This window comes from Onychostoma macrolepis, chromosome 16 (assembly GCF_012432095.1).
Source record: "Onychostoma macrolepis isolate SWU-2019 chromosome 16, ASM1243209v1, whole genome shotgun sequence".
Lineage (NCBI taxonomy): Eukaryota > Metazoa > Chordata > Actinopteri > Cypriniformes > Cyprinidae > Onychostoma > Onychostoma macrolepis.
Window position 1 is genome coordinate 32941109 of NC_081170.1, and position 27339 is coordinate 32968447.

The 27339-nt window shown below is 36.2% G+C and overlaps 2 protein-coding genes across 3 annotated transcripts; one reads left to right on the forward strand and one right to left on the reverse strand.

The window, feature by feature from the left end:
- The first annotated feature begins 7109 nt into the window (after positions 1-7109).
- Positions 7110-18744, forward strand: LOC131522533 (endoribonuclease ZC3H12A). 2 transcript variants are annotated; one of them, XM_058748066.1, is made up of 6 exons: positions 7110-7268; positions 10051-10509; positions 11926-12065; positions 13801-14035; positions 14139-14245; positions 15747-18744. In XM_058748066.1, the coding sequence occupies exons 2-6, from the start codon at positions 10154-10156 to the stop codon at positions 16658-16660; spliced, it is 1752 nt and encodes a 583-aa protein (XP_058604049.1). In that variant the 5' UTR covers positions 7110-7268; positions 10051-10153; the 3' UTR covers positions 16661-18744. The 2 variants fall into 2 exon arrangements, with proteins under 2 accessions (XP_058604049.1, XP_058604050.1); XM_058748067.1 differs by lacking the exon at positions 7110-7268 and adding an exon at positions 8248-8683.
- Positions 18745-18887: 143 nt separating this feature from the next.
- LOC131522478 (uncharacterized) lies at positions 18888-27047 on the reverse strand. Its single transcript, XM_058747982.1, has 8 exons — positions 26893-27047; positions 26627-26732; positions 26428-26515; positions 25544-25773; positions 24469-24601; positions 24246-24357; positions 23701-23940; positions 18888-21565 (listed from the first exon to the last, which is right to left on the reverse strand). Exons 2-8 carry the CDS (start codon positions 26699-26701, stop codon positions 21508-21510), a joined length of 936 nt encoding a protein of 311 aa, XP_058603965.1. The 5' UTR covers positions 26702-26732; positions 26893-27047; the 3' UTR covers positions 18888-21507.
- Between the last annotated feature and the right edge of the window lie 292 nt (positions 27048-27339).

The window sequence follows — 27339 nt, forward strand, 5'->3', positions numbered from 1 at the left end:
CCACTTTCATATGTGGTCCTAAATCGGATACATATCCGATGTTTTGTAATGCGACTTCAGTCTGAACGGCCATGTCGCATTTCATGCGTTTTTTACCTCATTGAAATGCGACAGACGTCACAATTCTGTGCTGGAGGAAATCGTGCTCTCCTTCTTCTTAATATTCTTCTTCTTATCACTTTGTTATTTAGGCTCCGATTGCACATTAACTTAAAAATTGCTGAACACACGCTAAGACGAGCAGCATCCATTTTTATTTCCGCAAACACAGTGCGCTGCGTCTGACGTCACTTCTTCTTCTGCGCATGCGGGTCACTTCTGGGCCGTATACGGTTCACACATGAGACTGATGGCAGTCACATTTCAATGACAATGTGAACAGCAGTGCAAAAAAAAACAGATTTCAGCAAAAAAATCTGATCTGAGCATTAAGACCTGCAGTGTGAACTAAGTCTAAATGTTCTTTATTGGAATTGATAGTTCCATTAAGAACCTTAAATTTCTAGAACTTTTCTATCACACAAAAGGTTCTTTTTTAGTAGAAAAGGTTCTTGTTTGAAGAACATTTCTAGTAAAAGGTTCTTTGGGTAACCAAAAAATGTTCTAATATTGCATTGCTGCACAGTAAAAATTGGTAGTCTTCAATTGTTACCTTGAGAAATTATTTCTCCCATAAATATTAATTTTGTTGGTTTACATTTATAAAGGTTGGTTCAGTAATAATATTTTTAACCTGAAAAAAAAAAAACAGTTTACTTAGATGCGACCATTTTAGGTTACCATTTTTTCAGTGCAAAAATGCCCTTTTGGAACCTTTATTTTTAGCTAATTGTTCCAGGGATACAAAAAAAAGGCTATTTGGATTGCAAGAGACAAGCCTCAGCCACCAGTCAACCCTGGTCAAGGTCATCGCCTGATGCACAGACTGGGAATAACAGCTTGCTGCACACAGTAATGACCATCTCAAATGAGAATGAGATGCCTACACTGACTTTTCTTGCATTGCATGGTTATGATTCTATGCAGCATACAGTCTGCTGCTTACAGGACTCAGATTCCAATCTATCGATCAAACCATGTGGACAGAACACACCTGAACACACCGGTGGCTCATCAAAGTGAGTCACACCAGTCCCAGCGACTGTCCAATGCTGGTTTCAGCAACGACAATCTAAGTATAGCACGCACTCATGATGACAATATCTCCAGTGTCTGTTTCCATGACAACCTATCACCATCAGCACTGACATACCTGCCTTGCACCTGTTCACTTTGCACTTTCACATCACACATGATCTGTGATAAACGCCTCTCCAGCACATGATATCTCTGTTTATTTTCAATACTCAATTCATTTTAATATGTGACTAGGTACAGTGGCCTGTGAGGGCATATTTCAAGGAGGTTTATATGTAAATAAATATTGATGAAACCAATCTTGATTGCAGCACGTTTATAGCTATATTATAACCGTTCCATTCACCAGCACAACACTTGTTAATATATTAAACCTATTAAACAAATTATACAATGCCTTAATTTTGTGTATAAAATAAAACGTATAATGCACATGAAATGTTAAAATTCTCTACTTAAGATCATTTACGAACTAACGGCAAATCAGAACTTGGTACTGTAACAAGTCGTCATTTTTCGCATTTTTCGTCACATTGGGACGCAGGGAAAGTCATTTATTAAAACACGGACTTGCCTGCCACCTACTGGTGGTTATATTGTCATATTTATTTATCCATGACAGACCTAAACCAGCCAAGGTGCCAGCACAAAAACACATTCAGCAAAACATTATCAATATTGACCAAAATTTCAGGCCCCAGAGGAATATATATATATATATATATATAATAGTTAATTTAATAAGGTTGATTTTTCATTAAATAGAAACCTTTTTTAAAATGAGACCAATTTTGTAATCATTGTGTAAAATTAGCCACAGGACCCCCCCCAACACACACCCACCCACCATCCCCCCTGATTTTTTTTTACAATTCGACCACTGCTTATACAGTCAGGTCCATATATATTTGGACACTGGCACAAATTTCATAATTTCAGCTCTGTATACCAGAACAGAATTAAAAATAAAACAATCAAGATGAAATTGAAGTGCAGACTTTAAGCTTTAATTCAAGGGGTTGAACAAAAATACAACATAAAATGCTTAGAATTGTCAGGCGTGTTGTGTTTTGTCTTGTGTTTCCCTCCCTCTTGTGCCCATATTTGGAGTTTCCTGTTTTCTGTTCTCGTTTAGTTTCATTATTGGTTCATTTGTGTCCAGATGTGTTTGGTTATTATCTCATTTAGTTTGATTATTTAAGCCCTGTGTGTCCCTGAGTCTAATGTCTGGTATTGTACATCAGTGAGTGCTACGTGTGTTCCTGCCTGTCTTGTATCCCTGTGTAAGAAGATTAAAGTCTGTTTATCGCAATTCTCCTGCGTGCTCCACGTTCCTTGCTCCAGCACAGTAGCATAACCGTGACAAGAATATTACATTACTATTTATTACTATTTTTATTACTAAAATTACAACCATTTTTATACATAGTCCCCCCATTTTCAGGGGCTCAAATGTAATTGGACAAATCAATAAAATCATAAATAAAATCTTTTGCAGGCATTGACTGCCTTAAGTCTGGAGCTCATGGACATCACCAGAGACTGGGTTTCCTCCTTTATGATGCTTTGCCAGGTCTTTACTGCAGCTGACTTCAGTTATTGTTTGCTTGTGGCTCTTTCTGCCTTTAGTTTTGTCTTCAGCGAGTGAAATGCTGCTCAATAGGGTTACAATCAGGAGATCGACTTGGCCATTGCAGAATATTCCACTTTTTTGCCTTCAAAAACTCCTGGGTTGCTTTTGCAGTATGCTTTGGGTCATCGTCCATTTGTACTATGAAGCGTCGTCCAATCAACTTTGCTGCATTTGGCTGAATCTGGGCAGACAGTATATCTCTATACACTTCAGAATTCTTCTGGCTGCTTCTGTCTTCTGTCTCATCACTAAACACCAGTAACACAGTGCCACTGGAAGCCATGCACGCTCATGTATCACACTGCTACACCATGTTTCACAGATGATGTTGTATGCTTTGGCTCATCAGCTGTTCCAAGCCTTATCCACACTTTTTTCTTCTCGTTATTCTATATAATTCTTAATTTCCTCCAATTTGAATGAGAATACCCTCAAATTAAAATCAGTGTGCACTTTAAGCCCATATTCATATATTACATATATACATAACATATATTATTATATAACTGTAAATTGAATATTGTAACGTAAGAGGACTGGACACAACAGGTTAGTAATAGCAAAGATGTTTATTGTAAGTACAGAGAGTTCGGGTGATATATTGTAGCAATATTGTAGGGAAGTTCTTGAGCTTGGATGAGTGGTTGATCTTTGTATCTGATCGTTACAGGAACAGGAACAGACATGGGGGGGAAACACACACCTCAGTCTTCCAGAGCCTGGGAGAGACGGGAGAACAGGAGGGATGACGAGGAACACAGGAGGTAAGTATACAATGGCGGTATAGCAAGTCAGAGAGACCTCAATGAATGAACGAGATCGGACAGTGAAAGTGTCTGAGGTGTGTGCTTATATGCTGCTGGTGATGAGGTGCTAGACTGAAGACAGGTGTGCAGTATACAGGTGACAGGGATCATTGTGATTGGGTGGTGACGGAGCCAGGCTGATCCGTGACAAATATGTTTTGGTTGGAAGCTAAAATAATAAAAATTGTGCCTGTGTCCAAACAAAGCCTCTATGGACCTGACTATACATACGACCGTTATAAATACATGAATGGAGTCAAATACCTACTCACCTGTTTTCGGCTAAATTTGAAAGTTTTTCGACCTTGTTCTTCTTGTTTTACCTGTTAACAGGTTTGATGGAATACAAACGTGATTCTGAAATATACCTCTGATAAAGAAGATACAGAAGGAACCTCTGATAATGATTAATAAAGGAGGCAAATTTAATTTAGCATCTAAAGCAACGTTGCGTAATTTGAATATCCATTCATATTAAGGATGTTTTCTGTTAGCTTGCTCTAGTGAAGTGATTAAAACGCATGCACTTTAAAATAAAATTATTATTATTATTATTATTATTTATCAGTTTTTGATGTCCCACAATTGGTCATTTATTTTTCTTCTTCCTCGGATTGGAAACGTTTTATTCCCGCTTCTGACCAGATGGGATGCATTTCCCATTTCCGACAGAAGAGGGTGATGTAAATTTACCTATCGGCATATAAAAACATGCGTTACAGATTATTCTCAACTGAACAATAAGTAATTGGATTTATGTGATAGTATAACGTTTATAAATGCCAGATTAACCGTTTTACTTGTCCTCTTTGTCGTCCTCAACATGAGGAGAGAATATATAGTCAGAGCAAAGCTTTGCCACTGAGACCAAGAAAAAAAATCATTTTATTTTGCATTACAGATTTTATTTTCAGGGCTGCAAGAACGTGGGCGACACTACAATTTATCCTGGGATAAAATGGAATAAAGATAATACATATTTGTCAGGATAAATTACTAACAATCTCATTGGCCATATAGCCAGTAAGGTAATTGTTTAAAAAAATAAAATAAATACATCCTAACCTCTGGTAGACCTAGTTTGAATAAATACTGATCTAAGGTATATTTAAAAAAAATATATATATCTCGTGCATTTTAAGAAATTGAGAATTATGTAGGCTACATACAGAAAACGTGAGTACTTTGCACAGTTTTCACACTGCAGAAATAGTGTGAGTAAGAGAATAGTAGGCTATGTTATTCTGGACAGCTCTGTTCACTAACGAAGTGTAAAGTGCAACACAAGATGGCCTAACTCATGGATCATAGCCAATTCTGTGTCATATACTTTTACTGCCCTCTTGTGTTCATTATAATAGAATTCTTTACAGAAGTTTGTCATATCAACTTTTAATGCCATGTTTAAAAAAATAATAATAATGTTATCATATTAGATGTGAAGAAAATTTGAATGTGAAGATTTTGTGATTGCCAAACATTATTAGAGCATAGGAAATAGTTGGTCTGTTAGTCTTAGCTAGACTGCATGGCTCAGAAAGATAGTTCTTAGGGAAAACTCTAGGATCATTTTGATTTGATATGTTGCATCTAATGCAGTGATATCCAGAGTGTAACAGTGGCTAATTAATGTGATATTTTACTTCAAGGTTACGCTGACTTTATCCTGATAGCGCAAATGCTGCAGGTCCAGCCTCTCCTCGGATCTCTCTGGACGCTGGTTGTCATGGCAGCTGTGTGCCGTCGGGGGTCAGCAGGGAAACTCATCTCTGTTTGCTGTAGCTCATTGCCCGCTGTAATATCAGAGCCAGAGACACCTGGGCCCGCTGACACAGGACCTCAGAGAGAGCAGTGGACTGGCAACCCCCAGTGATTGCTTTCTCCAGCGTCCGGAACTGCACTCAGTACACACCATTAACCTGTGGCTCACAGAGCAGGACATATTAGTAACCTCACTCATAATAACTTCCTCAAGACGCACACACAATAGACACTGACCCGCAAAGAGTCAGTAAAGCACTGAAAAAGACGTAGGCACCGATTTCTTGCTTTGTCTTGGAGCAACCAAGTGGAGCTAATCGCCAATGTCACTTTGGTGACAATAAAATAATGGCAAGGCATCAGAGTCCAAATATACCACATGTGTTGACAGGTTCCTAAAGTTTTATGTATAGGTCTCTGTAAAGGGTGTATGTAAACAGCAGCATTTATCAATAAATAACGAAAACATAAAAAAGATTGTATGCACATTATATACAATACCATGCTATCAACCATAAATACTGCTTACTTTGATGATATGTACTGGTCAGTTATAGTTTTGAAACCAAATTATGTAAAAAAAAAAAAAAAAAGTATTAAGCAGTAATTAATGCACAGTTTGTTAAAAAAAAAAAACTTGTAAGCATGTGTAAAACACAAAACATTTTTGGTCAACCCTAATAAACAGATCTGTCAGTAACACAGTACACTAAATACAGTTACAATACGCTTTCACAGACAAATTCACAGATTTTTTTAATATATATATATACTGTCCTTTTCTATTCATGCAGAAGACAACTGAGGGAAAGCACATGAGAGAGGAGAACCTTGCGTAATCACGTCTTGCCTGTATTTTGATACGTATCACTCTTTCTTCAGGTGTAATATTACCCACAGTTGCTTTCATAAAGAGCATTATGTCATGATCATAAAATATGATATACTGTATGTTCATAAAAACACCTCCGACATTTCTTTTAGACATGTTTCACAACCATAAATGTAAATTCACCGCCCATTTATAAATGAAATTGTGCAACACAAAGGAAGTTGGAAAAGACTTTGTAGTGCTTATTTCAAGGTAGTTACTTTTATTTGTTAATTGTCAGTTGGTTATCAGTATTGATTATCATATTATATGTATATACATTATATTATATATATATATATATATATATATATTGCCTTTTATCTTTGATGTAAATGTACAGTTTGTGGGGGGTTTGTGTGTTTTTTACAAGCAGTTCCTTGAAAGTGGTTTCTGTCATATCCAGGTAAATTCCCACCCAAAATCAAAAGAAAAGAAAAAAATGATGTAAAACAAATCATGCCTAAAAATACAATATTAAAGTATTTAGAATCTAATTTTTAAAATGTATTGAAAGTAATGGCAAAATAAAATGAATAAAATAATATATAATATATACCCATGAATCGTGGTGATGTACAGTGTGGGGGAAATGTGCTTTACTGTCATGAAAATAATACAAAAACACAAACCTTAATTTTCTAATCAGTACTAATATTGTCAAAAGGACAAAACAATATAATAAAAATATACAATAGGAAGTGAATATGAGGTGCTGGAAACAGAAATACAGGAACTGAAAATATGAAAATGAAAATGAAATACTGTGTAAAAAATATTTAAAAGAACATGAATGAATATTAGAAAATATGAATATAAAAATAATTTTCCTGTAAATGTGGTCGTTTGTCTAGTGTATTAAGGCCAGCAGAGTCTCTCTATCTCTTCCGGGAGTGAAACAGGTCGAGTTACCTGGAGCAGGAAGTACAGGAGGAAAGGTGTTACTTTAAAACACGTCATAAACCACAAGATCAGTACTTTCTAGCACACACACACACATACACACACATACACACGCGCGCGCGTTATAGATCGCCGGACTCATCATTGGGATAATATGGTAGGTCCAAGTTATTCTGTTTTATTTTGGAAACGTTTATATAAGAAACGTTTATTGTGTAACAGCTGAGACAGGCATTTAAACTGTCAGTATTTTACATTAAAGTAAGACTTTATGGTTCTTACTACAAACGGTTATAAGTGTCTGTGATCTTGAGACGCGGAGAAGAACGCTGGAAGTTGTATCGTCATGTCATTGGCAGTACAGTATATTAGAGTTTACTCGTGAATGTTTGTAATATAACCCTGTGTCTGTAGGAGTTTAAATACACTCTATATGCTATATCTTATGTAATCAATGAATCAGGAACTTGTCGTGGAAAGTGTTGTAACAGTAGGGGAAGTGTATGTCATTTATTAACCATGTAGAATGTAACAAATGACACTTGCAATGTACATTTTAAATAAACAGATGTTCACTACTTTGTGAGTAAAAAGTTCACTGCATAGAATGCCTTAAGTTAAATATTGCAGCAATTAGTAGGCCTAAAAGCAAATGCAAATTCGTAGAACATCAATAAAGAGGAAAACTACACCTGATATAAACCTATATAAGCTGATTTTGTTTATCAAATGCATTGGAGTACATGTTACCATTATTTAAATATGATGCTTGAGCCCACTGGACAGTCTGGAAACAGATTTAACGCCATTTCCAACATTTTTAGTAAAATAGCAAGTCACTACTGGGTTGATCTCTGTGTATTTTGCATGCACTGGACCATTTTCACTGGCCTGTATATCAGAATTCTGACACTATTGCAAATAAATCGCCTTGGAATTATAAGATTCTATCTGACCTTATTGTCAAAATTGAGTTATTCACATATTCTTATTCTGTGACAATTTATTTACATTTATGTGATAGTGTTTTTTTTGTTTGTTTGTTTGTTTGTTTTTTGTACATTTTAGGACTTTTTATTTAGAAAACAAAAAGGTTCTATCTACAAAGTCGAACGCTAACGAATCAGCCAATCAGCACTTCGAATGCACACAAGCGGACCAATCAGGATCAACGTTCTTTGTCATGTCGCCGGACTGCTCCATAACAGCTGGAAAGATTAAACAACAATAATTACGTGTCTGTATAATCAATAAGTGCAATTCACCATTATCCCACAAAGTGGCACTGTTTAAAACCTAATGATGACGCGATTTTTCGCTCATAATTGGCGCGTGCATAAAACAATCATCTGTAAAACTTTAACTGGCTTGAATGGCTTTACTGCAGAGCAATTACTGTACATAATAATATATAAGTGTCACTGTCGTTTGATGTTGGATGTGGTGAATAGCGATCAAAATGTTGTTTTTGAAGAGGCTGAAAACGATAGTTTTGAGAATATATTGAGATTGTGAATATGAGCCAGATGCTGAATGTATAGAGGGAAATGCGCTCTGACCATGGCAGTGATGGTAAAATCATCTGCTCAAATCAAACCCTTCTAAGTTTCAAAAGCTAAGAAAGTATGCTTATTTTATTATTTGTTTATTTTATGTTCTTCAAATATCAGGAGAGTTTACTATTGCAGCATTTAGAGATCCATCCGTGCTGGATATAAGTCTGGGTCGCTAAAGACCCGAATATGTAATGATTGGCGAAATATTCATGAAGTTAAATGTCTTAAATTTTACAACATTAAGCCTTACATATCAAATAGTCAACAATTTAAACTATGGGGTCTTAATTACAACAATAAACGTTAGCATGTTATCTCGGCCATACTGATTTAAAGAGAATGCAATTTCCCGCTTTTTGTAGAATAAAGTCCTGGTCAGATGGATTAGAGTAACGTTAGCTGCCTTAACTGTTCCCTCAATAATGTGTTTAATTACCCACTATATTCCTAGCTAAAATTAACATTAGCACTGAACAAAATATTTAGTATTGCCCTTTGTGCCTAACTTAACTAAGAAAATATTTGCATTTACCTTTCTCATAGCCTACATGTTGACACATTGTTACAACACTAATTTTATGTTTTAAACAAATTATAAATAAACTATTTGTAGGCTATTTCTTGAAAATGGTTGCTTCAATGTTTTGCAAGATAGAACCTTATAATTCCAAGCGGAAAATTACTTTTTAGAATTAGAAGGTTCTATCTGCATTTGACCTGTTCCAAAAATCCCCATTTTAAAAATTGAGAGGATTTTGATATTGTACATTTTCATGTAGGAAAGAGACTTGTTCCCCATATCATTTTTGCTATATGGAATGCAAAAATTTTGAAGCTCAATATCTCAAAACGCAGATAGAACCTTATAATTCCAAGGCGACGAAATATCAAAGTCAACTCGGAAACAACACCAAAACACATGTAACCTCTGAAGGACACACAACCCTTTTTAAAATGTACTTTTATATTTACTTTATTCTAATATGTATTCTAAATTACAAGACTAAAACTTTATTATTATTTTCCTTTTATTTTTATTCATTTCATTTATTTATTTATTTTTTTGCAATATCCACGCATGAAATTGTTTATTATTTTTGGGAGGAGGTTGATGGAGGATTGAATTGCACTTATAAATAAATGATATGGTCACTGTAATGGTGCTGTTCATGAATGAATGATTTAATTTATGAAGATCAAATCACGTAAAGCATAAAATATATGTATGTATAAAGATATTACCATATAAACTATTACCTTGTTCTACTGTTTACATTTTATGTATTATAAGTTTCTATGTAAATATAACATGTTTAATTGCAGTTTATAACTTGCATAGTTATGGCTTATGTTTTATTTACCATTTATTTGTTTATGTTTCAGCCTTATTCAGAAGCAAGAGCAACATGTCAGAACAGCATATGGACGACACAGCAGCTCTTGCACTGAAAAACCCCAGAACATCAAACATCCAACATACGGCGGGATGCAGTCGAGGTGTTACCATCAACCCACTGGCCTGGGCCAAGATGGACCTGACCTCCATGACCTGCAGATGAAGGTCGACTTCTTTCGTAAGCTGGGTTACTCTCCACAAGAGGTGAAGGCCGCCCTGAGGAAGCTCGGCCTGGGGACGGACACCAACGCGGTGCTGGGGGAGCTGGTGCGTTCAGGGGCCAAGGCAGTGCCCTCCTCTAGCTCTGACAGCGATGATGGTGGGTTCAGTTTGCCCCATCGGGGAGGAAGCTCATCTAGGGCACAGGGCTCAACGCTGGAGGACACCACTGAACCCGAAAGTGACCTCAAGCCTATTGTTATTGATGGCAGCAACGTGGCCATGAGGTGAGGACATGTTACTACTGGCTTGGTTTTTCTTATGTGATTTTTCAATGGAAAGAGAATGGAGATTGTAAACTAAGCTGGAGTTTTGAGTCTTTGCCAGTTTAACAAGTATCAGCAAGTTGCCATTACAAAGGGAAATTCATGACAGCTGTGCTCTGGTTGTGAATAAACTTTTTCCCAAATTATACATGGCTTTCACTTTCATTCCACTTTTTTTTTTTTTTTTTAATGTTGGTCCACCTTAGATTGTTGTAAGTTTTTAAAAATGTGAATATATATCACATCAAAATAATGGCACAAATACAGACTTGTTGAAAGCTCTTCATTTGGAAGAAACATCAGTTGATTAATAATTCATTTTAAAAGTAGTAACTAGTGTGTTTAATGTAATATTACCACTTCCTGTAGTGAATTGCTCATATTGCCTTTGGGCTTAAACTTAGACCTGGTTGTTCTGAAAAGGTTTGTACTTCCCCTTTGTCCATGCTTCTCTGTTCTCCAGTATGCAAATAATATGCACTGTTTTAACCATTTCATTTCCAAGAGACCAAGGACACACTCTGCAACATTTTTGGTAATGCATTCTGCAAAGGTCACATTAGGGAATTTTGTGAAAGACATTCTTCCTTGAAATGAAGGGTTTATATAAGAGAGATGGTAGTAAGTTACAACTCTTCATGCACATTGTGTGTGAAAGCCAATTGATGCATTGATATTTGCAATAGCATTATGGAATGGAAATGGATGTTGTTCTTTCATGTGATTTGTTGGATGTAGCTTCCCAGTCAAAGTAAACAATTCTATCATCATGTAGTCTGTCTTATCTCTTTGGGGGTTTTTATTTTTTATCAGTAATACTATAAACATGTCTGACATGCATCGGTCAACAACTACAGTTTGCATTCCAGTTGTTGTACTGTTGTAGTACTCCATAATGAGGTTATACAAATCAGGTTGTGTTTTAGCATGCCTTCTAGTTACAAGTAATTCCTACATTCACATCTGAAAAGAATTGCGATGGATCAAACTGCTTAGTTTTAGGTTTACTGAATCAACCCTTGGAATTCAATATAATTTTCACATTTATAAAAAACTGATAGTGTTGATGCATTAAATGGTTTAACCACAGCTTAGCAAAACTTCATGAACTTTCAAGAAATGCATGTTCTTCGTTATAGTTATTGAGCACCAAACCACACAGAATACTTAAAGAGCCGTTCACACAGGACTTGTAAGGAGACTTTTAAAAATGTAAGAATTAATAATTTGATACATTAAGGAACATTACATTCATGGCGTAAGATGCTAAAAAATGTATACAGACCAGTGGTTTTTGGCATGCATATTGACTGATTTACTCATTTGCCAAATTAATTTCTTTCTCTTTTTTTTACTGTTTCTCTTGTTCTCTTTCAGTCATGGGAACAAGGAAGTGTTTTCCTGCCGTGGGATTGAGCTGGCAGTTAATTACTTCCTTGACCGAGGACACAGAAATATCACTGTGTTTGTGCCTTCCTGGAGAAAAGAGCAGCCCAGGCCTGATGTACCTATTTCAGGTAAAGACACTCCCTCAGCACTTTTGGTAAATGTGAGTCATCACAGACCGGTTTGTCTGAAAAGTGAAAACGCCCATCTGACTGCACAGATGCAGATAAGCCTACTTAACACTGCAAAGAAATAATTTTCTTCAGCAGTATTTTTGGCAGGTTTTTCAGTAAACATACACTACCGTTCAAAAGTTTGAGGTCAGTAAGATTTTATTTGAAGAAATAAATACTTTTATTCAGCAAGGGTGCATTCAGTTTATCAAAAGAGACAGTGAAGATATTTATACAGTTACAAAAGATTTACATTTTAAATATATGCTGAACGTTCTATTGATCAAAGAATCCCAAAAAATAAATAAATAATGAAAAAGAGAAAATAAATAAATGTAGCATGGTTTCTTTAAAAATATGAAGCAGCAGTTTTCAACACTTATAATAAAATAAAATATCTACTGATTTCTGAAGGATCATGTGATGCTAAAGACTGGAGTAATGATGCTGAAAATTCAGCTTTGCATCACAGGAATAAATTATATTTCAAAATGTATTAAAAAAGAAAACGGTTATTTTGAATTGTAATATTTCTAAATATTACACTTTTTACTTTATTTTTGGTCAAATAAATGCAGTCTTGGTGAACATATGAGACTTCTTTCAAAACCATTGAAAAATCTTACTGACATCAATATATTAATGAAAAGCTAAACCAGGAGTAGGCAACATCGGTCCTGGAGTGTCCCCGCTGTCCTGCAGAGTTCAGCTCCAACCCTAATCAAACACACCTGAGCAAGCTAATCAAGGTCTTCAGGATCACTAGGGCTACAGGCAGGTGAGGTTTTTTTCAGGGTTGGAGCTAAACTCTGCAGGACAGCGGCACTCCAGGACCGATGTTGCCTACCCCTGAGCTAAACCTTTAGACTCATGCATTACACAGAATATTGTGTTTTCACAATATGTCAAAATTGACAAGGTCTTTAAAATTGAAAAATTTAATTAAAAAAAAAAAAAATACAGTTTGCTGTTCATTAGTTTGTGGTTGCAAAACATTCCCTCTGTACATATGGTACTAGTACAAAATGACCTTTGTTTCAGGACTTTAGAAACATTCAGGTTCAGTTTTAACAGCCTAGAGGTGTTGATGTGGAGATAATAATCTCAGCTGTTTATGTCCCTGGACTGTCTCTCTTTTGTTGTGTACACCCCTGCTCAGATTCTTCAAATCAATTCGAGCAAGAACAGTAATAACAAAACAAGAAGAATAAGGAAGAGTTAAGTTTCCTGCAGGTCTCACTGGGAATTCCCCACCAGGAAGTTCAAGAGTTTTCCTTATCACCTACAGTTTGACTGTGAATCTTTAATCAAGTCTGGTGCGGTGTGATGAATTATTGCCTCTTCCCTGTTTCACAGATGCCAGCCCTTGTTCTTTGGAATCTTTTAGTTTACCACCTTCATCTCAAAGTAGCATTTGATATGGTCACCTTTGGTGGAATAACCATTTGTTATGTATCTGTAATGTAGAAAACTGGTCAAGCAAGGTTAATTGCTTAAATTAATTGCAGCTTAAAGGAGTTGTCTATAATAATTGTCAAATTGTTTATCAATTTGATGAATTCAATTTTTCAGCGACTGGTAAATAATGTCCCATGGCAATAAGAAAGACAGCCTTCATTCCAAACTCATGCTAAAAATGTCCACAAAGATGATGAAAAAAATAAAATAAAAACATTTTTGTCTTTGTTTCCAGATCAGCGTATTTTGGAGGAGCTGGAAAGGAAGAAGTTTCTTGTGTTTACACCTTCACGAAGGGTCGGAGGAAAGCGCGTGGTCTGCTATGATGATCGCTTTATTGTCAAATTAGCTCATGATCTGGATGGCATTATAGTGTCCAACGACACATATCGTGACCTGCAAAGTGAACGTCCGGAGTGGAAGCGTTGCATTGAGGAGAGATTGCTTATGTACTCCTTTGTTAATGACAAGTACGTTCTTACAACTATTCTTTAGGAGCTGCTAATGCTATTTGTAATGCCTGTTCTTATTCCTATTCATTTAACTAACCATCAACACGACCCTCTTGGACAGGTTCATGCCACCTGATGACCCTCTCGGCCGTCATGGACCCAATTTAGATAATTTTCTTCGTAAAAAAGCGATGTTGCTTGACCACAAGCGACAACTCTGTCCATATGGTAAGTACTTATCAGTTTATATCACTCAGAATCATGTATGCCATATAAACCACAAACTACTAATTGAAATACATTTCTAGGGCTGTCAATTTAATGTGTTAGTTCAGTGCAATTAATTCTAAAAATATAGGCCAATGAAAAATGGACATCATTATCATGTCCAATGACTCATCCCATATTTCGTAATAATGGAATTTCCTGCCATCACAGACATTCACAGCCAAATATAACACCCTGTTGGCCAGTGATAAGCTCATGGTCAATTATAAGAAAAGAAAACAAAACAAAATGGCATTATGACTTCTCAAACAATTGTAAAGTCTGCTTTCAACTGCCACATTAATTGAATGTCTTTGAATTTTCTTAGCAAATGCTGATATATGTGATTTGATGGTAATTAAATGGATTAAATATTATGCTAATTTACAATTTCATAATTTTATTGTTTGGGTCTGCTAGAGTATAGTTACATAATTTAAAGTTCAAAAAGCACATTATTTTACTAATACTGCACATTGCTGCAGCAACTCTTATCAACCTCTGCCTGAAACGTTTTAGCGCCTGTCTCTTTAAGGCCGCCTTTCTGAAAGCTGTCCCAGTCTGTTGTGATTAGTCAGCCACTTAAAGAGCGATATTTTAGGCAAGTGTTTTTTTTTTTTTGCTGAAGAGATTAAATCCCATTAGCATCGACTTTACGTCAAGGGTGTCCAATCCTGCCCCTAGAAGGCCAAGGTCCTGCAGAGTTTATTAGCGACCAGCTCCAACACTACAGGACAGTTGCCCTCCTGCAACAGGTTTGGACACTTCTGGTTTACGTGCACAAAAAGCTATTACACACTAATGGTGAAATCAAAAAGCATAATAGATCTTGATAGCCCTAGTATTTGACCTAACTCTGTGTAACTCTCAGAGGTCTTCAGTCCTGCTCATGGAGACCCGCTGTCCTACAGAGTTTAGCTCCAACCCTAATCAAACTTACCTGAATCGAGGTCTTCAGGATTACTTGGAAAAACACAGGCAGGTTTTTCAAAGCAAGTTGGAAATAAACTTTGCAGGGGAGTGGATCTCCATGAGCTGGATTCACTCTGTAAACATACAAGGTGCATGAACAGAAGGAAGTAGGCAAGGAGTGGAGAGCCACAGTCCTGCAGAGTTTAGCTCCAACCCTAATCGAACACACCTGAGTAAGCTAATCAAGGTTACTACTAAGTCAAGGTTTACTAGAAAGCTACAGACTTGATAGTTTTTATCAAGGTTGGACCAAAACTCTGCAGGACTGTGGCTCTCCAGGACACCTCTGAAGTAGACCAAAGATCTGGCTAATCTGGTCTTGCAGAGTTTAGTTACATCCCTAATCAAACACACCTGAAAAATCTAACCTATGTCTCCAGGGTTGCTAGAAAACTGCAGACAGGTGTCTATGATTATGGATGGAACTAAACTCCGATGTTGCACATTCCTGAAGTAGACCTTATAACACATTTGTCTTTTTACTCTTCAGGAAAAAAGTGCACATATGGGATCAAGTGTAAGTTCTACCACCCTGAGCGCACAAACCAGTCACAGCGTTCTCTAGCCGATGAGCTTCGAGAGAATGCCAGACTGTCTGGTTCAAAAGAGGAAAGCAGAGTAACTGGGCCACTAAGAGGCATGTACCCAAGAAATGACCCTGGTTTTGGGTCCAGCGCACCCTCCTTGGAGCAAGAACTGGAACAAAAGCTCAACTTGAATCCCAAGAGCTCTGACGGCAGGGATGTTATGCTCCAGTACTGGGAGGACATTTTGTCCACCAAAAAGCCCTTAAATACAACCACAGTGGGACAACGCAGTGCTTCGATAGACAGAACCAGTCTGCAAGCACCTTACCCAACAAACCCTTCGTCTATTTTCAGTTCTGACTCAGGGCTAGGATCCTATGAAAGCCAGTTTTCAGATCCGTCCCAGAGCATTGAGTTGCATAGGACGAGATACAATCATCCACCAATGTCTGGTAACCTTGGTGTACCTGCAGGTGGCCAGCACTACTATGACAACACGAGTCATTTCTCCAACTATCAGCCCAACTTTGGTGCCTACAGCTCCCTACCTCTGCCCAACCCCATCCAGCGTCATAGTCTCCCTGCTTATGGTGCCTGGTCTTACCCTTACTTCTTAGCACAAGCAACCAGTTTACCCGAACCTTTACCCTGTCCTAGCTCGCACAGGTCTCCCGATGTCTACGGAAACCAGCAGCACTCAGCCATGCCACAGTCCAGTGCTTTCCAGGAAGAAAGAGAGGAGGTCAGGAAGAAGCTTCATGCGATTTTTAACCCACATCATGTAAACAAAGTTATGGAAATGTTCCCACAGCTGAAAGATGCGCAGCAGCTAGCGGCAGAGATTCTCAAACTCAAGTCCAGAGGAGAGTTCTTCTGATTCATTGAAACTTTGGGACCATAAAAAAAGACTGCATGCCAAGTTTCTCAAAAGAAAGAGTTATCTACACTCTCAGAAAAAATTTGCAAACATTGTACCTTTAAGGGGTACTTTTTTACCCTTAAAAAAAAAGTGCTTTAAAGGTACCTATTACAACTCTAAGGTATACACCTTTTAGGGGGAGATGAGGTTCAAACTTGTCGATTTAGGGGTACAGCAACTTGTCACTCGGGCGCTCCTTGAACTTTGTACGTCTTTACTCTTAATTTTATAGTAGTACTTTAAAGGTACCTATTACTAATATGCACCTTCGCGGGGTAGATAAGGTACATATATGTCCATTTAAGGGTACTGCCCCATTGACAAGCTGTTGTACCTCTAAAGGTATGCAATTGTAATTTTTTTTCCTGTAGCTTTGGTAGCTCTTTTCTGTTGTTTTTTGTGCTCTTTAAAGTCTCAAAAACCTGAATGACTTATCACATAGTACATGTGGTAACTATGTATGACTAAAAAAGTCAAATGTGTTTCTAGATGTTTTTTAAGAGGTTGATGCACATTGCATCAATTGTTGCTCCTAATGTGTAGCAAACTGTACAGTACCGTGGCTCGAAGGCTACAGATTTGGTTTTGGACAGAAGTTGAAATGTAATTTGAGCATTCTAAATATAGTTGTATGTAATTGCAGTCATTAAGGAACCTCCCTGTTTTCAATGTTCTGAGATAATTTTCTAGTTAGTATGTCTGCTGTTAATTGTTCATTCAAATTAGCTCCACCACAGAATGACTTCAAATAGTAGTAGGTGTGATTCCTTGTCTCCTGCAGTCTTTCCGTTGTATTTCTTTTTCAATTATTGTGGGTGGGAATCCCCTGATGTTTTTATTTTGATACTTATGTCAAGCGCTGTGATTTGACTCTGTGATGCATTGTAGTTTTTGAAACTTACCACAGTACTGGACATCATCTTTAATTGTGATTGGTTCTGCTGTGTAATTCGGAGCTTGTTGATTTTGACAATTTGAATGTACAAAGGACATCTCACGTTTTTCCTTCTATGCAAAATTGACTTGCATCATCTCATTGTTCAAACATCTGCTCTCAAACAAGAAAAGAGCAAATTCTTTGCACTAAGTAGTCATGCTTTCATTTGTGTGTGTCAAAGTTTTGACATAATGGTGTATATTATACAATGAATATCCTAAAAAAATTTAGGCTTTAGATGTGTCAATTCAACATAATGATGAAAGTAATTATTATAATATATGCTGATATTTTAGCCACTGTTTTCAGATGAGCATATAGGTATTTGTGTAATCTGAACACACTTGTATGTCTTCTAATATCTATATTAATGTGAACAAATTCAAAGTCACTGTCAGTGAGTATGAGTTTGTACAGTTTCATATTTTCTCTTCAGAGGAGACAGTCTTAGCAGATTTTTAGTTATAGCATTTGTTTGCAAAGATGTTCCATAGACATATTTTATGCTTGTTATTTTTCAGTTTTAATAATTTCACAAAATCAGCAATAACACTTAAAGCCTTTATGTATATATAATGCATTATGTATTCATAATGTAAATTGTAATGCATTGTTTTTCAGAAAAAATTATTGTAACCAAATTTAAAATGCATTGTAATATTTATTTGTTTCTTTGTTTCTTTGTTTGTCATGTGTTTTATACTTTCTAAAGATGCAACAATGAGTTTTTAAGTAATGTAATGTATTATAACTGTGGAAACAATTATTCATTTGTTCATACAATGCATTATAAAGTGCATTACAAGACATAATTAAAACTACTTTTAATGCATCATATATAAAGGCTTTAAGTAACGTGTTACCAGATTAACTGCTTTAACATAGCTTGTTGTGTGCAGTTCATGGTGTCCAAGTAGCAACTTGCAACATGTTTGTATCCTGCCGGTGCATTATAATCATTAATGTGAACAGGAAATAAGTTCTCAATGTTGTATTGGCAAATGCAATGGGACAAAAATGAACTTCCTGCTCCTTGTCCCTAAGGCTTAAACAGCAATAAAAAAAATAATAGTAATAAAATTGAATAAATAAAAAGCTAAATGTGGATGTGGCAGTTTTTGGTACACATCATCTCACTACCCTCACTAATTAAAATGCTATAATTAAAGGTAAAATAATTAATAAAATTTAAAATGACAATAATAACAAAACCACAGTAAGTAGTAAAAAAATAAATAAAAATCCCCCAAAATACTGAGACATTTCCCATGCAACCAGTAGCATCATAATTAGTAACTGACATGATTTATTTATTTATTTATATATATATATATATAAATCAATATAAAGGAATACGCATATTTCTTATGTTCACTGGTTTCATTATAACGTTTATGGTTTAAATAATCCTGCATCCAAGCTTTGCATGCATCGTAATTATTAATTGAATAAAATAAAAATAGCACAATGTTTTTAGATGGAGATTAACCAGTAATACCAGATACATAAGTATTTTATGTTAACTGCTTGTTAACAAACTGGGAGACCTGCTGCTGTCACAAAGTAAAATGTTTCTGTGAAATAGTTTCTGTTTTGATTTTATTTGTGACTGATGGCTGTGTTTTAACTGGCATCTGAAACCACACTCCATTTAATTCATTACTTAGACACACCTTTACATTCAATACAAAATGTTTTGTGCTATTTGTTACTTTATTCAATTGTATTATTATAACTACTGCTTTTCAAAGAATTGTTTATCTGTGTCTACCTGATGGTAACGATGACCCACCTGAATATACTGTGTGTAGGTAAAAACATTTGTTAGTTATTTTTGCATTTACTGCTGAAAGCCAGTTGCAATGAGAGATTATGGAGCAGTGTTATACAAATATAACAAGTTAAAATGTTGTGACATGAACATATTACATATGACTTATGTCCTGTATTTACAAAAAGATGTAGCTTATAAAAGTTTATTTAATTTGAATAGTAAATCTGGGGAGATTGTGTATGTCATCATACAATGTTAAATTATGTAAAAATTTCCCTCTCTCTCTCTCTGTCCTTCCCTCTCTTTTTGACAATATATTTATCTATTTACATCTACAAGGAAGAAGGAAGTTCGCGCCAAAAAGTGTTATGAAAATGCAAAACAGCTCCCAGTAGATCATGTGTTTATTTCCTTATCTTAATCCATAGGAATGTGATTTGCTTTCTTTGTAAGAGGAAGTTCAGTGACAAAAATAACCAAAAAAGCCAAAGCAAACACTTTTGGTTAAGACATTGGTAACATTCTCTTTGAGAAATCATCTTAATTTCCATGAATGGGGAATAACATGTATTGGTCCAGTCTCTTTCCTGAAACGTCAGAACACATCCTTCAATAAACAGGGAAAATCTTTTGATAAGTGCATCGTGGAGAACACACCTGGCCTCTTGTGAATATTCCATTTTAGAATGCAGCAGAGGTGACTGGTTTTTACCTCAGATGGCTGTTTAAACGTCCTCTTTTATCCATGTTCAATAGGGTGTATCCTTCATTTGCATTAACGGATATTGGCAATAAGCAGACATGCATGGAATACGTGTCAACAGAATTCCACAGAATTTGATCACCCATCATCACTCTCATCATTACGCATACCTGTTCCTTATATGGAAATATTTTGGATAATTTGATCTGTTTAACCTACTGATACGAGTCTTCCTATCTCAGCTCTGCGGATATTTTAGTATATATTTTAATACAGAATTTCCCCAACAGTCATAAATAAATATGAAAAAGTGCCGATTCCAAAACAATCTCATGGCAATTCATAACTATGTTTACATTTACATCTACATACATGCAGAATTGGTGGCTAATTTGTCATTTTTTGTACAATCTGCTTATGTCCCATTGAGGTTAGGGTTAGGGTGTACCTTCATGCTTACTTATTTTCTAAAAACCATATGTTTTTTTTATACGAATCACATGATCACGTGTGATTTCTTGGTAATAAATGACAGCTTGTTAATAGGCAGAGACACCAAGTAGCTAATACATTCATAGGTTGAAGCCACTTTCAAAACATTGCATGTCCACCCAATGGCACAATTTTGGGGTAAGATTAATTGTTTTTGGTTGAAAACAGTCATCATTTTTGCTGTTACATTTGGTGTCACTAGAGGCGCAGAAATTACCATCTTCACCTTTATGGTAACATATAAGGTCACCTGTTTGCCAGTTACAAGTTATTGTTCTACTAGTAGAGTTACGCTATACACAAGTAGTCCTGCAGGCATGTGTTTTTGTAGGCCAAACCTGGAAAAAGTTAGCATTTTAGCACCTCCGTTTGACAAAGTCAATTTGTTTTTTGAATGGGTTTTTGGTTAAATGCCTGAAGTGGTGAACAAGATATTGTCACGTTTTATTCTATGACATAAAATGCATCTGTAAAACCCCTTAGCGTTTTTAATGCTTTTGCTTGTCTTGATTAAATGTCTTCAAACTGAACAGGTAAACTCTAATCTACTCACTAGCCGGTTTCACAGCCTCATTGTGTTTATAATCATGCTATTGCATACTATTAAAACTCAAACTTTCAGGGAAAATGTTTTAAATAAAATTTTTGGTATGTACAGTAATATTGGTGACATTGAGGTCATGTGACCACATTTACTTACGTTTAGCTTTTTACTTCAGAATTTCTGCAATAATCCAAAAGCCTATTGTGTTTTCGTCTAGGGAATGTTAACTTCTGGGTCGGCCAACAAAAATGCTTCATCATTGCTGCGCTCTATTATGGATCCATACAGCAAACTGTTGCAAGAGTGCTCTTGAGTGGCCCGGAGAGTCTTCACTTAAGTGTTCCAATAAGAGCATCTACTCCCAAGCCATTAACAATCTACTGAATGCTACAAACGCACCATGTCCAGGGTCACTGAAGAGAAAGAGGAAATTAAAAAAGAAATATCAGAATGAAAGAATAGCACTGAAGATAATGTATTTTAAAAACAATATTACTCAAAACGCAATATTTTTTAAAAAGGTGTGTTGAGGTGTTTCTGGGGTTGTTGTTTTTTTTTTTAAGCTCACACCAAAGATTCATGACAAGACAAGTAGAAACTTGTAAGTATATATGCAACATTGTAGCCCACGCTGTCTACACTGGATGTCTACACTGCACAGCAAACATTACAAAATTGTTGTTGGAAGCAGAGCAGTCACATGGATGTGAATAGTGCAGACAGTGGCCACATCCAAAAGCTGAAAAATACTGCCTCTGCGGGCAACATAATAAGGTGGCAACTGGAAAGACAACAAGGCACATCCAAATCCAATGACTGTGTCACCTTGTCTGCTGAGATACCTTCATCTGATCAACTTTTGAAGGCAGCATTTATGCATCCTTTGCTAACAATGATATCCCACTATGCTGTGCATTTTCTGTGACATTTGAGCTAAAGATGGCATCTGAAAGATGTGTTTGGTGGTCATTTCTAGCAAGAAATTAGCATTGTGGTAATTAAATATTTGCTTAGTTATCACCAAAGCTTTCTCTGTTTTGTTGTAGATCACTAAACTTTCATGCTGCCTCAGAAGTCTGTCTGAAATCAGTTTGGGAAGGTGCACAAATGCTGCCTGCAAAGTCATTGCCTGATGGGGCGGCAAGGCAACAAGTCAGCTGCATATGCTATCAGACGCAGCCATCACGGACATTAATAGGTCCTATTTGCTTTTGATATGACGTGTCGCGCCATTCTTATCTGGTGTAGACAAGGTGTAAAACCTGTCAGTTTACACCAATGCAACTAGACAAGATGGTTTATCGTTTACAAGTAACAACACTTTACTTTAGTGTTTCTTTCTGTAGCCCAAGACACAAAATCCAGACACATATCAAAACTGATATCGCTAAACAAACCAGAAATTTAAGATAAATCCTTTGGCTTTTTTCCTTGCTCTTGTTTTCCATTGGAAAAATAATAATAAGAGTGATTGTATTTGCTGATATACTGTTCCTTCTGATTTTTTTTTTTTTTTTTTTTAATAACGATAATGATATTCCAACTGTCCAGTCAAATAAAAAATAAAAATGATTTGGCATTTAATGACATGCTTTTTTAGTGATAGAAGAAGAAGAAACAATTTTAAAGGAATAGTTACCCAAAAATGAAAATGCTGTCATTAATTACTCACCCTCATGTCGTTCCAAACCCGTAAGACCTTTGTTCATCTTCACAACACAAATTAAGATATTTTTGATGAAATCTGAGAGCTACGAGAATACTTTTTGTGCGCAAAGAAAACAATAATAACATACTTTATTCAGCAATTCTTCTCCCCGAGTGACCGTTTTCTGCCATTTTGGAGAGTACCCCAGAACGTAATCAACGTAATCAGCGTTGTTTATGTTCAGTAGACAGCATGAGCATGCTGAATGTAAACAACACTCATTACGTTGATTACGTTCTGGGGTACTAAATAAATAATAAATTATGTTATTATTGTTTTCTTTGCGCACAAAAAGTATTCTCGTAGCTTCTTAAAATTAAGTTGAACCCCTGATGTCACGTGGACTATTTTATCGTTGTCCTTGTTACGTTTCTGTGCGTTGATCGTGGTAATATCCTTGCTGTCTATGGAGGATCAGAGAGCTCTCAGATTCCATCATAAATATCTTAATTTGTGTTCCGAAGATGAACGAAGGTTTGGAACGACATGAGGGTGAGTAATTAAAGACAGAATTTTCATTTTGGGGTGAACTAAACCTTTAACATGGGAAGACAATAGCCTACAGTTTATTTCATGAGTACAGTAAGGGATCTGGATAATGAATAGAGGGTCGCTGGTCCAGAATCACCACAAAAGGCAAATACTGTATATTACCAGGAAGGTTCAATATGGTAAATTTGGTAAAAATATTAAATATTTAAATAATAATCTATAAATAACCTCGAAATATTTAAAGATCCAATACCTACTTTGCTGAAAAGATCAGTGTTATACTGTGGAGATTCTTATCTGGTCTTTTCCCATCATCTGAATTGCTGAAGGCAAGAAAAATTATCATACCAGTAGAAGTAGCGCTGTCCTTCATAGGTGCCATCATGCTGTCCATTATCAGCCAACTCCAGCTCTACGCCAAGATGGTATTCGGGAGAGTTTTGTATGTTGCCCAGGTAGCGTAAGGTACCAGTGCTGATCCGTCCAGAGGGTAACATGATACGGACCCTGTGCCCAATCTTCAGATCCAGAGGGGAGTGGGGTACAAACACTCGATGAGGTCCCCCTCCACTCCTCCAAGACCTTACACTGAAGAAAGAGGTCATGCAAGCACAAGTATGGTGTTTAGATTGGACAGTAAGTTTAAGATTGGAATTTAAATTTAACACAAAATGTAACACTTTACTATACTCATGCAAATTATTAAATGATTTGTTCATTATTAAACAACTCTCTGGAATATGTGCTTTTGATTGGTCAGTGCAGTGCATTCCACAGTCAGATTTGTCTGTTTATAACACAGTTCTCTGGAAATCTATATTGTGACAGCACTTTCCAATGATAGGAGCAGGGCATGCATGAACATGTCCAGCTTAAAACATTAGCAAAGATACCTGATGTTAGACATGACAGAAGTGGCTCTGGAGTCTGATGGGCAGGAGGTTTGACTGCCACCATCTCTAAGCAATTCCACATCAGGTCCCTTATGCTGGTGTCTGAGACCACCTGTGGAAAGTTGGAAGAGAATATCTCATTTTTTCAAATTTATTTAATTTCAATTATCCTCACACAAAGGCAGTTCTGACATCCAGACAGTCCACCAAAGGAAGTTCTTACTAGAACATGCATGCTCCTTCTCCTCAGGATTAAGCCCATTCTCCAAACCAGACTCTAGAAAGACTTCATTTGCTTCTTCTGAATCAGTGTCTCTGTACAGTATTCCAGTCCTCACCAGAATCTCAGAGGTCAGCTGAAAAGATCACATCACAACTAAAATACAAGTTTAAAAGGTTCCACTCAAATCATATCTGTTCCCACACTGTAAAAAAGTGACTTTATTTATGAGTTAGTTGTGAATCATTCACTCAACCAATTGTTCAAAAATGCTGATTCATTCAGAAATTAAACAAGTGTCCATCTTTATGATGAAGTCACTGAATAATTCACTCAACCGATTTGTTCAAAACCAAATCATTCAAGAATAAAACACCACTACAGTGTGTTTCTCAGTATTGCAGTGGTTTTATTTGGCTTTGTTTTGAACTATTTTGATCTACATTGTCTTTTATTAATAGTGTACCACTGCTCACACAAGTCATTTTCAAACCAAGCAGTGTTCAGCCCATTGCAAATCTGTGTGGGGAAATCTTTCACCTTCACATAAAAATTACTGATTATGAGGATTCTTATTAAAAACACTGGATTTTGCCTGTAAAATTTTGATCCTTGAAGGTTTGGTCACATTCACATGAGCTGCTTGAATCCATTGTGAAATTAGTCACGCTCACAGTATGTATGACTTTTTTTTTTTTTTTTTTTTTTTTGTTCAAGCAGCGCACGTGAATGTGACCAGATTTTCCAGGAGTGAAACTGATGCTGAAAGTTAGCATTATAGCTTATCTGCCATAATAGATGCTAGTAGCATTTAGTGATAAAACAGAGTTGCCACCTAGTCATTACACCAAGCATTTTTAAGTACTGCAACCCATAAGCATTGCTGGTTCCTGTTGCTATCCAAATTAATCCCAAATAATCAAGCAGTTATAGTCATTTTCAAAAAAACATCCATACATTTTGCATTTAGCAAAAGAGCCAGGCAATCAAGCAGCGATGCAAAAGAAGCAATAGTGTAACAGGTGCATTATAATGAATTTATGAGTTTCATTTCTGAAATATTATTAGAGCTGGATACCTGGTCTCTTAGATCACGTTGTCTCTTTTGCAGCTCCACAAACCGCATCTCCCATGATGCTCTCTGATTTGCAATCTCTATCTTCAGTTCTTGAATCTCCCCCTCAGCCTTTAGCAGTCTCTTGAACAGGCCACTTGTGCGTTCAGGCTGAACACAGTTTTCTGGTTTGACCTTCTTCTCTGAGGCTGCATTTACATCTGTCCTTGCCAGATGCTTGACATCCTGGATAACTACAGATTTATAAAAGTCTTTAGTATTAATACTTTGGCAAATGCTGATTCTGTTTTGCTATGGATAATGGAGTACACTTAACAAGACAGTTCACCTAAAGATGAAAAATCTGTCTCTATTTACTCACTTATATGTCATTCGAAACCCTTTCTTTCTATTGTTCATATGAAAAATGTCTGAATTTTTTTGTCTCTATAGTGAAAGTCAGTGGAGTCCAGTGGTCTTTGGAACCCTATTTACTTTCACTGTATTGACAAAAAACATAATATCTTTTAACATAATATCTTCAAAATACAGTATCTTCTCTTGTTTTCCTCAGAAGAAAGATATTCATAAAGGTTTTGTATGACATGAGGGTGTCTAATCAATGACAGATTGTCCATTTTTGGGTAAACTTTCCCTTTAAATTAATAAAAACTCAGAAATAAAACAGTTTTGCTCTAGCTTAAAAGGCTTCTTAATTTGTAGATTTAAGCAAGTTGCAATGTGATATTGACAGACTATTTCTTATTTCACAAAACTAGCCTGCCATCTATTGGACAGGTATGAACATTACATTTACATTGCAATTGAAAGACAATCAGCAAACGTTGCTTCCTTTGCATAATAACTGGTCAATTTTTTTTTTTTTTTTCTGTGATGTTAGGATTTACCTGGGGACAGTTTGGATGGTAATTTATGGTCAGTGTCAGCTGCATGCTGTGTTAATGGTGCAGATTTTAGAGCACAATATGGGCTGACCTATAGTATAAATAAATAACATTTGATTTGATTTATCAGTGATTTGTGTAGCGAAACAGTAAAACTATAATATATTTATAGAATGTATTAATATGAAGAGGACATAATTACCCAGAAAAACCTCCATGTGCACAACAGGCCCTTGAGAGTCCAGACAACTGCTGACCACAGTACATAAGTAGCCATTTTGTGAAGATTTCACATGGTGCTCTATTGCCTACAATATATACAGTAGGTGAAATACAACAAGCAAAGCAGTTCTGTATAATAAGTCTTTAAATTCTGATTGGTTTGGATTTAAGACTGCTGTGGCTTTGAGAGAAAGAAGAATCTATTCTGGTATTTATTTTCTTTAAAACACTGAAGCAGGTAAATACCTTGACACAATGCCTGGTTGAATGTTTCAATAGCCGAATACAGATCCCTGTTGAACTTCCTTGAATTTATCTGTTGGTTAGTTTCTCTTCATTTGGTTATTCCGGTGGCATGTCCACAGACCAACTTGTTGCTACCATGCCTGCTGCACACACATCGAGAGTCCAGAGACATAATCCTGTCTAATCTCATTAGTGACTGGGTTACGTGTTCCTCTAGTGTCCCATCACATACTAATTCTGGTACCTGATCCTATTTTTCCCAAGTCCATACATCAGTGTATTGCAGTGAGTAAAGTGATCAGGGACTAAGCACACTCAGATTTCTCTAAAACAAGCTCAATCTGGCAAGATGTTTGTGTTTTAGTAAAATAATTGCCACCATAAAACCCTCAAGTATCCAGTGTCCTAAAATGTCCTTTGCAACCAACTACACAATCATACTGATAA

What these genes read in the sequence shown, in the direction of transcription:
- LOC131522533 (XM_058748066.1), top strand. Translation starts at nt 10,154, where the DNA reads ATGCAGTCGAGGTGTTACCATCAACCCACTGGCCTGGGCCAAGATGGA. An exon ending in GCCTGATGTACCTATTTCAG is followed by an intron (nt 12,066 to 13,800) that starts GTAAAGACACTC and finishes CTTTGTTTCCAG; the next exon opens with ATCAGCGTATTTTGGAGGAG. An exon ending in TACTCCTTTGTTAATGACAA is followed by an intron (nt 14,036 to 14,138) that starts GTACGTTCTTAC and finishes CCTCTTGGACAG; the next exon opens with GTTCATGCCACCTGATGACC.
- LOC131522478 (XM_058747982.1), bottom strand. Translation starts at nt 26,701, where the DNA reads ATGGCTACTTATGTACTGTGGTCAGCAGTTGTCTGGACTCTCAAGGGC. An exon ending in GAAGGAGCATGCATGTTCTA is followed by an intron (nt 24,358 to 24,468) that starts GTAAGAACTTCC and finishes AACTTTCCACAG; the next exon opens with GTGGTCTCAGACACCAGCAT. An exon ending in TCTGTCATGTCTAACATCAG is followed by an intron (nt 23,941 to 24,245) that starts GTATCTTTGCTA and finishes CTCTTTCTTCAG; the next exon opens with TGTAAGGTCTTGGAGGAGTG.